Source organism: Rhinolophus sinicus, chromosome 2, assembly GCF_057876585.1.
Source record: "Rhinolophus sinicus isolate RSI-liver-muscle chromosome 2, RSI-T2T, whole genome shotgun sequence".
NCBI classification, from domain to species: domain Eukaryota; kingdom Metazoa; phylum Chordata; class Mammalia; order Chiroptera; family Rhinolophidae; genus Rhinolophus; species Rhinolophus sinicus.
Window position 1 is genome coordinate 8,058,181 of NC_142502.1, and position 17,154 is coordinate 8,075,334.

General features: G+C 39.7%; 1 protein-coding gene across 3 annotated transcripts in view; it reads right to left on the reverse strand.

Moving 5' to 3' along the window:
- Positions 1 to 17,154, reverse strand: part of TULP4 (TUB like protein 4) — a 202,835-nt gene that overhangs the window by 48,693 nt on the left and 136,988 nt on the right. For 2 of the 3 annotated variants that reach the window (XM_074333760.2, XM_074333761.2), the window contains exon 4: positions 11,026 to 11,187. In XM_074333760.2, coding sequence (XP_074189861.2) covers positions 11,026 to 11,187 — 162 coding nt within the window. Of the gene's footprint in view, positions 1 to 11,025; positions 11,188 to 17,154 lie in introns of those variants that run through there. The other variant, XM_074333762.2, reaches the window with a different exon arrangement.

Here is a 17,154-nt window from a genome sequence, read left to right on the forward strand (position 1 = left end):
ATGAAGATGAGAGGCTGTCCTATGTCTACACATTTTCAGAGGAAGATATTCTATCTGCCTTAGGCATCAAAATTAATGCTAAATAATTCCCATGTAGAACATTTTTCCCCAAATCTTTCAGGCTCCATTTTTAAGTTTATTCACCCTTCTAAGACACCCACATATGATTTCTGGGGGCAGAGAATGGTCTGACTACAGGGATAACTAAAATTCACATTTAACTAGAATATCTCCAGAAGGACAAAAAAGTAACTGGGAACACCAATTAACTCAGGGGAACAGAAATGGGCGGCTTGGGGAAGTGGAAGAAAGGGGCCTTTTCATCATATATCCTTCTGAACATTTAGAATTTTACACCATGTGGATATATTATTAAAAATAAATATATATTGAATGAGATAAAACGAAATGTTTCTGGAGTAGGGCTCTATCAGATCTTTGGAGCAGGGGAAAATGGCCAGGGTACCCATTCACCGCACAAGCCTTGGGGGTGACTGGGCACCTTTAATTTGGGTGGGGGATGCTGAGTGACACTGGAATCTGTGTCGACTGTTTGGTGTGGACAGTCCAAGTCTGCCAGGGAAACAGCCTCTCGTTTGCAAAGGACTCAGGACTGGGAGTCGGCTGGCTGGGGTTCTGTTTCTATTTTCACGGCTAACTTCTATCATTTCGAATTGATCCCCACCTCCCTGACTGTTGGTCTCCTCCGTCAGTCAAAAAAGTTATATCGGATGAGCTTCCAAATCCTTTCCTGTTTCAAAATGCTATAAATCTTTAATATATCTAAATGTATATTTCATTATATTTAGATTTATTAAAAAGTAATTTCTTCCTGTGGCTACTAATAAACTTCTTCAACAAAAGGGCTAGGGAGAAATAATTTCCTGGTCTGAGGAGAGTAAAAGGCTTCCGACTTGCCAGTAGCTGTCAAGGTCACAGTGATGGCAGTAGAGCAACAGCACCTGTGACTGGTGTGAAAGAGAAACAAAGCCAGACACTAGTTAGAGGCAGGGACAGATTTTAACCAGCAATGACCCCTCCAATAGGGAAGAGAGTCCAGCATGAACTGAACTCAACTTCTCTCTGTACAGAGGTGCCCAGGTGTTCTAGGGAGAATGAAGGAGGAGGAAGTAGGGAGGTGGGGGTTCAAGAAGAGTCAGGAAAGTGGAAATTCACAAAAAGTGGGAGTACGGTTTGCCAGTGGTGCTTATCCAAGTTAGGGTCCTACCTTCCCACAGACTGCGAGACATGGGCCACTATTGTCAGGTGTTGTGTGGAACAAATAGTAAATTCTTTTGGCAGCCCTGAGCTTTCCCAGGCAAGAATTTAAGGGGGCTGGAGTTGTCACCTTAGTGACACAGCCTTGAATCAATAGAACTATGCTAGTGTTTATTCAAGTCTCTCTCTCTCTCTCTCTCTCTCTCTTTCTCTCTCTCTCTCTCTCTCTGTAATTATTTGTGATGAGAATCTAGTTTTCTAGGCCAAAGTTTGAGGCCTACTCAAAAAGAGGGCTCAGCAGGGGCTGCCTAGAATTTAGTCAGGAAAGTGTCACTGGTAGTGGTACCATGTCACCTCCCTCCCATGTGACACAAGGATGTATTTCCACGCCAAGGGTAGGGCTGTCAGAGCAGCAATGCACTTGTGGTTCAGGAATGCCAAGAGGAACCCTAGTAAGCTCCAGTTTATAGTTCAGCCACCTGGACAAACACTGGCATTCATGCAGGGGTTCTGCATCAAAACCAAGGCCATTGTCATGAGGTGTTAATAAAGGCATATGAAGAAAATGCAACACTAAATTCATAAGAAACTGAATTTAAAATAAATGTAGACCCCCAATATACTACATAATTTTTATTGTGGTAAAAACACAACATGAGATCTACACTCTTAACAAAAATTTAAGTGTACATGCTACCTTAATATCAAATCACACTACAAGCCTATAAGTAACCCAAACAGCATGGTATTGGCATAAAAACAGACACATAGATCAATGGAACAGAGAGCCCAGACATAAATCCATGCCTACATGGTAATTTAATCTATGAAAAGGAAGTAAGAATTTACATTGGGGTAAAGACAATCTATTTAATAAACGGTGCTGGGAAACCTGGACAGACACATGCAAAAAAATGAAACTGGATCACCTCCTTACACCAAAGACAAGAATAAACTCAAAATGGATTAAAGACTTAAATGTAAGACCTGAAACCATAAAACTCCTAAAAGAAAATATAGGAAGTAAACTCACAGACATTACCTTTAGTAATATTTTTACTGATATATCCCCTCGGGCAAGGGAAGCAAAAGAAAAAATAAACGGGACTACATCAAACTAAAAAGGTTTTTCATAGCAAAGGAAACAAAAAGACATCCTACTGAATAGGAGAAGAGATTTGCCAATGATACATCTGATAAGGGATTAATATCCAAAATTTATTAAAAAAACTTATACAACTCAACACCCAAAAAACAAACAACTCAATTAAAAAATGGGCAGAGGACATGAATAGGCATTTCTCCAAAGAGGACACACAGATGAAAAGATGCTCAACATCACTAATCTTCAGAGAAATATAAATAAAAACCACAGTGAGATATCACCTCACTCCTGTCAGAATAGCTATCATCAAAAATAAAAAAAAAACAAGTGTTGGCGAGGATGTGGAGAAAAGGGAACCCTCGTGCACTGTTGATGAGACTGCAAATGGGTGCAGCCACTATGGAAAACAGTATGGAGCTGCCTCAAAAAATTAAAACTAGAACTACCTTATGACTCAGCAATTCCACTCCTGGGTATTTATCCAAAGAAATTCGAAACACTAATTTGAAAAATTATATGCACCCCTAATGTTTATTGCAGCGCTAGTCACAATAGTCAAGATATGGAAATAACCAAAATGCCCATCAATAGGACAATCTGCTAAAGAAATTGTGGTACATTTATACAATGGAGTATCACTCTGTCATAAAAAGGATAAAATCTTATAATTTGCAACAACATGGATGGAGCTAGAGAACATTATGCTAAGTGAAGTAAGTCAGACTGAGAAAGACAAATACCATATGACCTCACTTATATGTGGAATCTAAAGAACAGAGTAAATGATCAAACAAAACAGAAATAGACTCAGAGATACAGAGAAAAAACTGAGGGCTGCTAGATGGGAGGGGGGTCGGGGGATAGGGAAGGTGAAGGGATTAGAAAGTACAAACTGGTAGTCACAGGGATGTGAAATGCAGTATGGCGAATATAATCAATAATGGGGTGCCAGACGGGCACTGGACTTATCGGGGCAATCACTTCATAGATTGTGGAGATGCCTGATCACTGCACTGAACACCTGAAGCTGATGTAAAATAATATTAAATGTCAACCATAATTAATATATATTATATATATATTATTTACATACACACATACATATACATATACAGAGGATGCCAAAAAAATGTATATACATTTTAAGAAAGGAAAACTGCATTAAAATTGTAATAGTCAATATATACAAGTCATGTTTGACTTCTGCAATTATAAGAGTTGCTCAAAGTGGAGGCGGCCCAGTGGCTCAGGAGGTTAGAGCTCCGTGCTCCTAACTCCGAAGGCTGCTGGTTCGATTCCCACATGGGCCAGTGGGCTCTCAACCACAGGTTGCCAGTTCAACTCCTCGAGTCCCGCAAGGGATGGTGGGCTCTGCCCCCTGCAACTAAGATTGAACATGGTATCTTGAGCTGAGCTGCTGTTGAGCTCTCAGGTGGCCCAGTTGGTTGGAGGGCATCCTCTCAACCACACGGTTGCCGGTTCCGATCCCACAAGGGATGGTGGGCTGTGTCCCCTGCAACTAGAAAACGGCAACTGGACCTGGAGCTGAGCTGCGCCCTCCACAACTAAGACTGAAAGGACAACAACTTGAAGCTGAACGGCACCCTCCACAACACTAAGATTGAAAGGACAACAATTTGACTTGGAAAAAAGGCCTGGAAGTACACACTGTTCCCCAATAAAGTCCTGTTCCCCTTCCCCAATAAAATCTTTAAAAAAAAAAGAGTTGCTCAAAGTGGTTACCATCAATGTAATTTTTTATTTTATTTTATTGGGGAAGGGGAACAGGACTTTATTGGGGAACAGTGTGTACTTCCTGTGGGGAGCCATGGTTACAGGAAACTCTGAGCTTTACAGAATGGCTTGGTTTATGCTACCTGTTTCCTCCCCGAGGCAATTGTCTCTGCCTGCACCTGGGGGGAGCTTAAGCTTGTAAGCTGCTCAGGTATGTGGTGGGAAGGCCAGTTCCTGGACACAGAAGCTGATGCCTATCAGGGCAATTGATAAGATAATTACTTTTGGGAGTTTCAGTGAATTTTGTGTCTCCTATGTAAAAGTTAAAGAATTTGCAGTTGCTAAGATAATGCATACTTTCGTTGCTAAGTTGCATGTACTCAAACTGCATATATGGGTGCAGTAAAATAAACTCAGTGTCTCCAGCATCACTGGGGTCCGCGATCGCCATCATCATATGTGAGAGTGTCTTTTATTCATTCCCACTCCCCCATTCGGGAACCCATCGACTTGTGGCGGCTGGCCCGCCACAACTTCCAGGATTTTTTTCCAAGTCAAGTTGTTGTCCTTTCAATCTTAGTTGTGGAGGGCGCAGTTCAGCTCCAGGTCCAGTTGTTATTGCTAGTTGCAGGGGGTGCAGCCCACCATCCCTTGCGGGAGTCGAACCGGCAACCTTGTGGTTGAGAGGACGTGCTCCAACCAACTGAGCCATCCAGGAGGCAGCTCAGCTCAAGATGCCATGTTCAATCTTACTTGCAGGGGGCAGAGCCCGCCATCTCTTGTGGGACTGGAGGAATTGAACCTGCAACCTTGTGGTTGGGAGCCCACTGGCCCATTTGGGAATCGAACCGGCAGCCTTCGGAGTTAGGAGCACGGAGCTCTAACAGCCTGGGCCACCAGGCCAGCCTATCATCAGTGTAATTTTAATACAGTTTTCCCCTTTCTTAAAATGTGTATACATTTATTTTAGAACCCTCTGTATATGGTCACAGGATATGAAGTACAGCATGGGGAATAGAGTCAATGGAATTGTAGCAGATGTGTACCATGCCAGAGAGGTAGTAGATTGGGGGGATGGTTATCATTTTGTGAGGATTGTAAATGTCTAATCATTCTGTTGTTTTCTACACCTGATATATATAAAAAATAAACCCTAAAAAAATAAAATAAAAATAATACAAACAAACAATTTAAGTGTACAATACAATCTTATTAACTACAGGCACAAATACAGATTTCTAGAATATACCCATCCTGCATGACTGAAACTTGATACCCACTGAACAGCATCTCCCCAACTCTCCCCTCTTCCCCCATCCCAGGGCAACCGCGCTTCTACCCTTTGCTTTTGTAGTTTCATTGTACAAGTCTTTTTATCTCCTTGGTTAAGTATTTTAGTATTTTTGATGCTATTATAAATGGGATTTTCTTAATTTCTTTTTCAGACAGTTCATTTCTAGCGTACAGAAATGCAACTAAGTTTTGTATATTGATTCTATATCCTGCAACTTTACTGAATTCATTTATTCTAACAGGGTTTGTGTGCGTGTCATCTTTAGGGTTTTCTTCATACAAGATCACATCATTTGCAAACAGAGATAATTTTACTTCTTCCTTTCCTATTTGAATGCTTTTTATTCCTTTTTCTTGCCTAACTGCTTTGGCTAGGACTTCCAGTACTATGTTGAATATAAATGGAGAGAGCGGACATCCTCATTTTGTTCTGATCAGAGGAAAGGCTTTCAGTTTTTCACCGTTGAGCATATTAGCTGCAGAAGTTTCATACATATGGCCTTTATCACACTGAAGTCATTTCTTTCTATTCCTAGTTTGTTGGGTTTTTTTATCCTGAAAGGGTGTTGAATTTTGTCAAATGCCTTTTCTGCATCTGTTGAGATGATCTTGTGGTTCTTATCCTATATTCTGTTAATGAGGCACATCATATTAATTCATTTTCATAGGCTGAATGTCCTTGCACCCCAGGGATAAAACCCACTTGATTATTGTGTATGATTCTTTCAATGTGCGGTTGAATTCAGTTTGCTAGTATTTTGTTGAGGATTTTTGCACCTATGTTCACCAGGGACATGGAAACTGTTTTTACCTTAGTGGCTTTGGCTTTGGTATCAGGGTAATGCTGGCATCATAAAATAAATTTGGAAGTGTTCCTTTCTCTTCAAGTTTTTGGAAGAGACTGAGAAGGAACGGTGTTAATTCTTCTTTAAATGTTTGGCAGAATTCACCAATGAAGCCATCTGGTCCTGGCATTTTCTTTGTTGGGAGTTTTTTTCATTACTAATCCAATCTCCTTACTAGTTATAGGTCTGTTCAGATTTTCTATTCATGATTCAGTCTTGGTAGGTTCTATTCACTAGGAATTTATCTGTTCCTCTAGACTGTCCAATTTGTTGGCATTGTATAATTGTTCATAGTAGTCTCTAATAATTCTTATTTCTGTGACATCAATTATAATGTCTCTTCTTTCATTTCTGATTTTATATTTGAATCAGCATTCTCTTGTTTAGTCTAAAAGTTTGTCAATTTCCTTGCTCTTTTCAGAAAACCCAACTCTTAATTTTGTTGATTTTTTTGGTCTATTGTTTTTCTATTTTCTGTTTCATTTTATTTCTGTTCTAATCTTATATTTCCTTCCTTCTGCTAATTTTGGGCTGTTTGTTCTTTTTCTCATTCCTTGAGGTCTAAAGTTGGATTATTTGAGATCTTTCTTCTTCTTTCTTTATATTGTAAGTATTTGCTATAAACTCCCCCTTAATACTGCTTTTGCTGTACCCCGTAAGTTTAGGTATGTTTCATTTACACTTTTCATTTGTCTCGAAGTATTTTCTAATTTCCCTTTTGATTTCACCTTTGATCTTTTGGTTAATCAAGAGTTCTTTAATTTGCATATATTTGTGAATTTTCCAATAATCCTTCCACTATTCATTTTTAGTTTCATTCCACTGTGATGGAAAAAAGGCACTTGATATGATTTCAGTAATCTTTAATTTGTTAACACTTGTTTTGGGACCCAACATGTGATCCATCCTGGAGAATACTCTTTGCATGCTTGGGAAGAATATATATTCTGCTTCTGTTGGTTGGAATGTTCACTGTATCTGTTAGGTCCACTTGGTTTATACTGGTGTTAATGGCCACTGTTCCTTTATGGATTTTCTGTCTGTATGTTCTATCCATTATTGAAAGTGTGGCACTGAAGTCTCCTACCCTCAGTGTATTGCTTTGTATTTCTCCCTTCAGTTCTGTCAATGTTTGATCTATATATCTAGTGTTTTATATATTTAGGTGCTCCAACGTTACATGCTTTTAAATTTATAATTGTCATAGCTTCCTGATGAATTGACCCTTTTACCATTATATAATGTTTGTCTCTTGTGAGAGTTTTTGACTGAAAGTCTATTTTGTCCGCTATAAATATAAGTCACCCCTCTTCTCTTTGGGCTATGACTTACATGGAGTATATTTTACCATCCCTTCACTTTCAGATTATATATAATTTTTAATCTAAAGTGAGTCTCTTATAGGCAGCATATAGTTGGATCTTGTATTTTTATCCATTCAGCTGTTCTGTATCTTTTGATTGGGAGTTTAATTCATTTACATTGAAGTAATTATTGATAGGGATGGACTTACTATTGCTGTTTTGTTAATTGTTAAATACAAGATTTTCAAAAGGAGGAAACTGTTTTAAACTAAACACATAACCAATTGCTGTACATAAACCCAACTGGATCCTGGTTCCAAATATCAAAAAGAGAAAAAAATAAAGTCTATAAAACTCATTGTTGTATAAATTAGGGAAATATAAATATAGCCAGATAGTATCACTGTTAATTTCTTACTAGGTGTGATAATGTAGAATAACCTTATTATTGGAACATGCATGGTAAATATTTAAGTGTGATATGCCACGGCATCTACAACTTTCAAAAATCGTACCACAAAAAAATGTGTGTGGGTGCGAAGAGAAAGGGAGGGAAGGAGGGAGGGCGGGGAAGAGGGAGAGAGAGAGTACAAACATGGCAAAATGTTAGATGTTAAATTTAAGAAGGGTATATTCTTTGAACTATTTCGTAACACCTGAACGTGTGCATAATAAAAAGTTGGGGAAGATTACCCCAAATGTCACTTCTAAACTATCTAGACCAGGATATGAAGGGGAAGAATCCATGGGTGGAATCCTATAAACTCGCCAAATTCTATGAAAAGTCACATTCATCATCATGGCTGAATATGTGTACAGTTTTCCAGAGAGAGCACTCCCAGTTTCCATCTGATATTCATAGTGGTCTATAATTCCCCAAAGGGTATATACATCATTACTCTAGAATGAAGAAAATACATGAGAAATAGGAAAATAGCTGAACTTCAAACTCATTGCTTGTATTTTTTAAGGTAACAGGAAGCAGGGTAAAATCCCATTACGATCAGATCTATCTCAAGAAGTGAGGAGCGGTTTCATCCTGGAAGCTGCTGAACTCTACACTAAGGGCAGCAGGGTGCCCAGGACGGGAGACACTGGCCTCGCAGCCCACACCCGGAGGGCGTGGACATGCTGCTCTAACCATCAGCACCCACGGTAATGTTTGTAATCGAATGATCGGGCATTCCATTACAAACATTAGCTTATCCCATACTTTTCTCATTAATGCTTTTCAAACTATGAAAGAGATAATCCTTCTCCTTCTTAGGATTATTTTTTTTCCATGTCTCAGTTCAAACCTGACCAACAAGAGTATCTATCCCATACCTCTCGTCTCTGTGTTAAGTTCTCCCGAGGATCCTCAATGATTCAGTGGTCTACAACCTTTTGTTAACAAGTGAGCACTTTCCTTGTACAAAATCCGAACCATTAGCCCTAAGTCTGGAAGTCATCGGGACAGAGGTTGTGCCCAAGCCACTCATGCGTCTTGCCGGAGGGTCTAAGGAACCGAGCCCCGGTGCCTGGCTCAGAAGCTGCAGCCCATCACCACTGTCACGCCCATGACACCATGCTGCTACCACCTCAGCCACCTTCTCCAGGACACAGCACAGGGTGCTGTGGGTCTGTCTCCTCAATGGGCCCCATGTTCCTCAGACGCAGGCGCCGAGTCTTCCTCACTGTGTCCCTAGCATCTCTGGGCCCAGTGCCTGCCACACTTCGGGTGTGTACTCTGCTGGGGGCGCTGGCTGGCACGGCTTATGAGGGAGACTGTGACACGAGCCTCACAGTTCCGTCCGCCAAGGCGAGGGAAGAACGTGCAGCCACAACTTCCACCTATATATGTTTAAGTGATTTCACATCTGTTCCTTCATTGGATCATTACAAAAGCCCTGGGAATTAGGCAGGAAGTAATTCACACCCCTTGTCACAGAGGAGGAAACTGCAGGGAGAGGTTAAGTGCCCATGCAAGGTTACTTAATGGACTGTGGCGCGCTTCTCTTTGAGGAGACTCTAGGGGCAGTGAAAACCTCCAAAAAGAAAACGTTATGATACGAAAATCCAAATGCTCTATGTAGATACATGCATATGCTACTGGATAATTAGAAGTCTTTGGGGGGAGAGGGGAAGAAACTTGGAGTTGAGAATATCTTTTTATAATTCTCGCAATACTAATTTTGAGAAGAAACAGAAAAAGTATTGGCCATTTTTATTTGAAAAAAATGGAAACATGAAACATACAGACTAGAGGAAGGCAATTCAGTAAAAAAAAAAAAAAAAAAAAAGTGGCTCAAAAATAAAAGTTATAGTTCCATATTATACTGCTCGCTTTTACCAATATACACTACAACCTCTGCTATGAAATGTTGTGGCATTTTATGGATTCTGCTGTACTTGGAAAATACAAGTTTTATATTTACAAAAGTTTTTTGTATATTTAAAAAATGAGTTATCAATATATAATTTTATTAGTTATTACATATTGTTTTATCATGAAAGTAGAATAGGCACATTAAAGAAAATTTTGAAATTACATTTTAAAAAATGACCCAGATCATCATAAAATAACAACCTACTTATGGCATTCTGATTTATTTCCTTCCAGTTCTGTATACTACACAGATGGGTTTTTTTCAGCTGTTTTATGATGTGGTAATCATACCACATGAACCGCTTTGTATCCTGAGTTTTCCCCTTAACACTGTATCATAAGAGCTGTTCCAGATTATTACACCACCTTTGTAACCACAGTCTATATAATATACGGAACTACTATGCAATACTTTAAATGGTTACACCACAGTTTACTTAGCAATTCTATTTTTAGATAAGCAGGCTGTTGCCAAATTTTTACTAGCATAAATAATGCTTTAATGAACAACTTTTCTTCCCTTTGTTTCTTTTAGATAAATTCCTAAAGTATATTACCAGGTCAAAGTGGATCATTTTTAAGACTTTTGACATACTCTATACCAAACTGCTGCTCCAAAGGTCTAATACACATTATTACCAGCAACGAATGAGAATGCTTATTTGATTTTAGTCTTATCAGTAATCAGTAAAATCACCTGTGCCAGTTTATTACTACTTTTTGCTAATAAGTGAAAATATATGCTCACTATGCTATTTTATATTTTTTTCCCTGAGAATGAATACTTTTCCACCATATGACTACTGACTAATTGTACTTCTTTTGTAAGTTATTATTTATGTCTATTACCCATTTATCAATTGGCTATTTATGTAGATTTAAAATTAAATTTGCATGAACATTTTCTACAATTAAAATGTTAACCCAACGTTTACCATAATGGTGGGAAATATTTCTCCAATCTATGGTTCACTTCAAATTTTTGTTTTCATTTTTCCCTGGATACTGCCATTGTTCTTTTCCTTTGTGACTCTTTAGGAAACTTTGGAGCCAGCTCCTCCACACTGTCCCCGTGTCCCCTGTGTGACAGTATTTAACGCATTTCCTCCTCAGCTCTCATGGTTTTACCACTACACACCCATATTCAAGAGGCATTACCTGTTGGTCATCAGGAGTCCATATGCCACACGTGATTTGACTTTCCAAGTTGATCTCAGATGACCAGTGTCTTTGACCACTGACAGAACCGACCAGGACAAACCCATCTCGATAAGAAATAAGTGCTTGAGTCCCATCGTGGCTCCAAGTGAAATCACTCACCTTTGAGACACATACAGACAAAAGGGGTCAGTTTGTAACATGGAAGGTAAAGCACATTTACCAAAGACTAGGTATAGTCATTAACTTAGCCTCTGGCTAAGATCGGGATGGCTTTAAAGAGAATATAAATATAAATATATAAAATTTGTATGTACCAAAGACTAGGTATAGTCATTAACTTAGCCTCTGGCTAAGATCGGGATGGCTTTAAAGAGAATATAAATATAAATATATAAAATTTGTATGTATCATACCAACATCCTATAAAAGACGTTATTTGAAATGCATGTGTCAGTGCCTCACACACATGAATGAACCTCGTAACCGTCTGTGGGGGGTATTATCACACTCATTTTACAGAGAAAATAGGCAGGCGGCTAAGTAATTTATCCTCAGTCACACACACTTGGCAAACGGCACAGCCATGAATAATGCTAGGCTGTGTGGCTCCAGCATGTTCGATGTCCTCTCACTTATGGTGGGCGAGTAACATTCTCCATCACTATTATCAAAATAGTAAAGCTCTCAGTTTCTTATCAGTCTCGCTAACAATATTTTCTCAATAAAAATGAAAAAAAATCTAACTGGAAAACATTGCTTATACTTGGAAGTTGAGTTTTGTCAAATGCATTAATTGCATCTATTCAAATGATCATATCTTTTTTCTCTTTTAATCTATATTACAGTGAATTACTTCTATCAATTTCCCAAAACTACCCTGTATGCTTTAGAAGCAGCTCAACTTGGCAGTGAAGTATTGTCTTTTACACACACAGTTGATTTGCTAATGTGTTTGGAGTTTCTACATCTGTATTCATGAGTGAAACAGATCTGTGATTTCCTTTTTTTTTAAAGATTTTATTGGGGAAGGGGAACAGGACTTTATTGGGGAACAGTGTGTACTTCAGGACTTTTTTCCAAGTTGTTGTCCTTTCAATCCTAGTTGTGGAGGGTGCCATTCAGCTTCAAGTTGTTGTCCTTTCAGTCTTAATCGTGGAGGGCGCAGCTCAGCTCCAGGTCCAGTTGCCATTTTCTAGTTGCAGGGGGCACAGCCCACCATCCCTTGCGGGACTCGAGGAATTGAACTGGCAACCTTATGGTTGAGAGCCCAGTGGCCCATGTGGGAATTGAACCGGCAGCCTTCAGAATTCGGAGCATGGAGCTCTAACAGCCTGAGCCACCGGGCCAGCGCCCTGTGATTTCCTTTTATGTAATGTTTTTGTCTGAACTTCTCAGGATTGTGCTGATGTCTCAGAATGAGATGGTGAGTAGGCCCTTTCCCCCCACTACCTGGAAGAACCTGTATAAACTGGGATGACCTGTTCTTGAAAGATTGGTAGAATATGCCTATAAAACCATCTGGCTGTGAATTGTTTTGTAGGAAGATTTTAAACCATAAATTGCTTCAATTTATGTCATAGGTATACTAGCAGTCAAGCTTTCAAGATTTTTATTTCTTCTTGAGTCAGCTCTTTTAAAATTTTTTAAGGAATTTGTCTAGTTCATGTAAGTTTTCAAAACTGCTGGCAAATAGTTGTTGGTTATATTTATTAGCCTTTTAAAATTAAACTTTATGTAAGTATAGTTCACATACAATAAACGAAAGTTCCCCTGGGAAGTCATTCCCCTACCCTCAGTCTTGGTCCAAGGCAACCAGTGATCTGATTTCTGTCAGGTTGCTTGTTCTAGAATTTCACGAGAATGGAACCATACAGTATGTTTACTTTTGTGTATGGCTGCTTTCACTCCATATAATGGTTATGAGAGTAGTTTGTGTGCATTCCTTTTTACAGATGAGTAATACTTTATTGTATGAATACACAATTTACCTGCCTAAGTTGCTGGACATTTACATTTATTCTAATTACTGTTATATTTCTATCATCTTAATTCACTTTTTCAGTTTGTACTGCTTTTACTCTTCAATCTTTTTTAACTAAAAGAAAAAAATGTATACCCATAATTTTCACTATTGTTTATACTTAGAAATGTTCAACTTTCTTTAAAATTTGTGGCATTACTGGATATATCATATTTCAGATAATAATAAAAGAACACACACCAAAAGGTCATGAACTTTTTGCTATTTTCCCAGCAGGAGTTATGGGTTTATGTTTAATGTCTCCATCGTGACGATGGCAGGGATTTGTGAGATAGCTCTTGGCCAGCTGGTCTGAGGTTACTGAAAATAAGTTGTTTCCTTAGGTAAACTCCAAACTTCAGTTTCACTGAACTTATGTTTCAGCCAATTATACTATGCAGTTTTCCTTAAGAACTTAAAACATGTTTTCGAGACAACACATGAATTCTGCCATAAAATTGAAAAGCCCTTTCATTCTGCAAAGATAATGCTATTTATCTACATGTATTTTAACTCACTTACCTTAGAAAACATTCTACTAAAAGGAAAAATATCTTACTAGAGGACTGAAACATATAGTCAGTGTGAAGAATCTTCTCCAAGACATCACCAATCTTACAGTCACAAAAAAATGATAACAGGATGTTTACATGAACTAATTGGATTTGTTAAATTAGGTCAGCACAGAGTGATAAGAATATACTACAATCGGAAAAATAAACCAGGGGAAACTGAGTACCAAATGCTGTAAAGAAAATGAACAGAAAGCCCCCTCCCGCTGGAGGCCTTTCAGGTGCAGAGGGCTGCAGTGCTCTTGGTTCAGGAAGGAGCGTTCTCATACAGGGATTAATTGAAACTGAGCAGCAGCCTGAGGCAGCGTTTTATCAGACCATCCTTGGTGACTGATACTATAAAACAATGCACGCACTGTTCCAGACTCATTTTTGAAATAAGACTCAATCATTTCCTGAAAAAGAAATTGCTACAGCATCACTCCACTTTTATCAGATGTTTGATTACTTTGTCTCAGTGAAAGAGGCACGTTGCATAACAAGGGTGATCACCTGTCATTTCTTCAAAAAAGTGTTATTTTTCTCTGTGCAGATTTCAAGGATGTTCCTCTTCCGAGCCACACAACTGTCCTTCCTGCCACCGGACACGGCTTCCGGTGCACAGACACTGCTCCTTGGACCAGTGATTCATCACCACTAGATTGTGATGCTTTTTACTTAGGGAAGATCTGACTCCCACACTATTAAAAGCAGCCAAACCCCCCTCAAATGTAGGCATTTAATGATGTCAACTGCTCAGAGGTGTGTAGACTCGGAGTTCCACAAAGTAAAATTATATAAAAATATGAATCAGGTCACAGGATACAGTGATTACTTTGGTAGAACCCGGCAGGTACAGGCATTTGTGAGAGTCTAGGTGCTTCTAGAAGTTCTATGGTCCACGTAAGCTCATCCACCTCACATCTGAATTCATCCTCCTTTTTTTGAACATGTCTGTTTGTACCAAATTCTAAATCACAAGAAAGGCTGAGGAATATGGTGATGGTGGAGATCACACTGCTGCTATATGGAGATGACAAAGAGGTTTCCTCCTCAGAGAGGCTGCCTGTCAGGAGAAAATATGTGGCTGCTGAGGCGGGACTCTCTAATGTTACGAAGCCTGAGCTCTTTTGTATAATGTTGACCTTTAACAGATAGGTAGCCAGATGGTTTTATTCAGGAACAGCAAAGAATTGCAATTAGGGACATGCGGTCTAAAGGTGAACAATGCACAAGTCCAGAGAAACCAAGGAGAGAAATGCTCTTTTATGGACTTGGGAGGGGCTTTGGTAAATGAAGAGTTCATTGGAGGAAACTGGAACTTCAAAGTTTAGTGGCTTCTCATTGGCCCAGTTCTGGCGGCCTCCCATTGGCTGAGCTGTTACTGGGCAAGGAGGAATCTTTCCTTCCTTCTGCTGAGGTAGTGAAGTAGTATCACTTCCTGTCAGAGAGGCAAGGTCTGTCTCTTCCTGTGGGGTCAGTGGTCTGCGTTGAGTGACACATACTCATACATGAAGAGTTCTTTCTTCCAGACTGTCAACTCCATTTTAAATGAGGTTTCTGTTTATTAATTTTCATATTTCCCCGTTTTGATCAAGATCTCTCACCAAACACCTCAGTGATCAAGAGTCAGGTTTTTCTGGATTCAGTGGCCTTTTGTCCCTTGACTCCAGGAGGGACCTTTCCTGGGTGTCATGTACCATGTCGGAGGAAAAGTGCATAGATCGGAAACCTGTGATCACATCTGAGTAACAAAGAAGGGTAGGAGGGAGGTCTCTCAGGCATCTCCCATCTAAAGTCTGTATCTTAGAACAGTGAATGCAGCAAAGGTACACTCAGAACTGAAAGAATTAAATAAGCACTTGGGAAGACACAATGCAGGAATAAAACATGAAGCAATTAAATAGTATTGTCATCTTAAAAGAAACTCTTTGGAACAGTACGTCTTATCAATATATTATGAATACATGCATTTCTGCTGAAAGGGAAAACAGTTCCTTGTCTGGGAATAAGACAGTGTAATAGAGCATTTTGGACTCAAACTTAGTTCAAATTCTGACTTTCACACCCATGGACTTTCTTGGGCAAGTTACTGAACCTCCCTGACCTGGGGTTTTTGTTTTTTTGTTGTTTTTTCCTTTCTATTAACTGAAAATAACATCTTCCAAATAGGGTTGCTATGGCGACTGAGAGGTAACACATGAGAAAGCCGAGCACTGAGTTGGCATTCGAGTTCCCCTTCAGTTTCTTTCTCTGAATAATGCTTTAAAGACCTTCTGCTGTCCAACTAAAAACGTGTCACACCTGATCACTGGGCCTTTCTAAGGAGAAGAGTTCATACTTCAGTGGAATTACAGCACTTTAGAGACCCTTATGGGCCAATTCAGAGAAGTCTCCACTTTACAGAAAGCCATGAAGAGTTGCTGCCTCAAGACCTGAAGCTGGTCTTTGGTGATGACGTTGTGGCTACTATTTTAGGGCAGGTAGGCTCTGTGCTTGGGGACAATGAGGTAATAGCACCTCAGAATTCTACAGACACTATAACAACATGTGAAGACAACTATCATGTGCAGACAGTGCTATAAGCACTTTCCCTATTTCATCTTATTTAATCCTCCCAATGACCCTCTGAGGCAGGTACCATTAGACATTACCAGTGGGGAAACTGAGGCACAGAGAAGCTAAGTACTTCCCATCAAGAAGTCACAGAGTGAGACTGTTGGCCTGTGGTCTGACTCTAGAGCTCATGCTCTTGACCGCAACATCGACTACCCGGGGCCCCCACGACGTGACATGAACTTCTCAGTCATGGAGAGTTCCACACCTGCAGCTCTATTTAGAAGGCTCATTAGTAGTCACAGGTTAGGTTCTATCGCTTCTGTTTCCACTCGATGGAAGCATACGGGAAACAGATAAGACCTTTTCAGAGTCAGTCAAAATGATTACATTTACTCTTACAAATAAACTTACAAAGAAAGAAAATTCTGTTTTTACCCAGAGATAGATTTGTCTTCTGTGATGACATCTCACAAAGATGCTCAGTCTGCTACTAATAACTGCTAATAAGATCTTCACTCCTTGCAGTTTTATGTCACTTCACTGGTCTGTATCTTTCAGACTTGGAGAGTTCACAGCTATTTAAGCAACAGATGGGAGAGGATGAGAATCCTTTCCTTAGACATGTATAGAGGCCGGCAGAGGGACGCCACCTTGGAGAGTAAAATAGTCTAAGAAACCCCTCATTAAAAAAGGCCTCCTGAGGACCGGGTTCTGAGCCACACTGCGTTAAATCCCTGGGATGGGACATGCGTCCTGAAACACATGAGGAGAGGCCTCCATGCAGACCACCCTCCCGTGTGGAAGAGCAGAGGTGCCGGAAGGATCTACAAAGCAGGTTTTTAAATAGCACAGCTCAGCAGGGTGTCCCTGGAGCAATTGTTTTCCTCAGAGCAGAGACAAATTTGTGTCAGAAAGAAGAGCTGAGGGATGACAACAGGTGGCCACGCTAATTGAAACCTGGTAGAAGAAAGTGTTAAAAGCTCAGCTTGGTGAGTA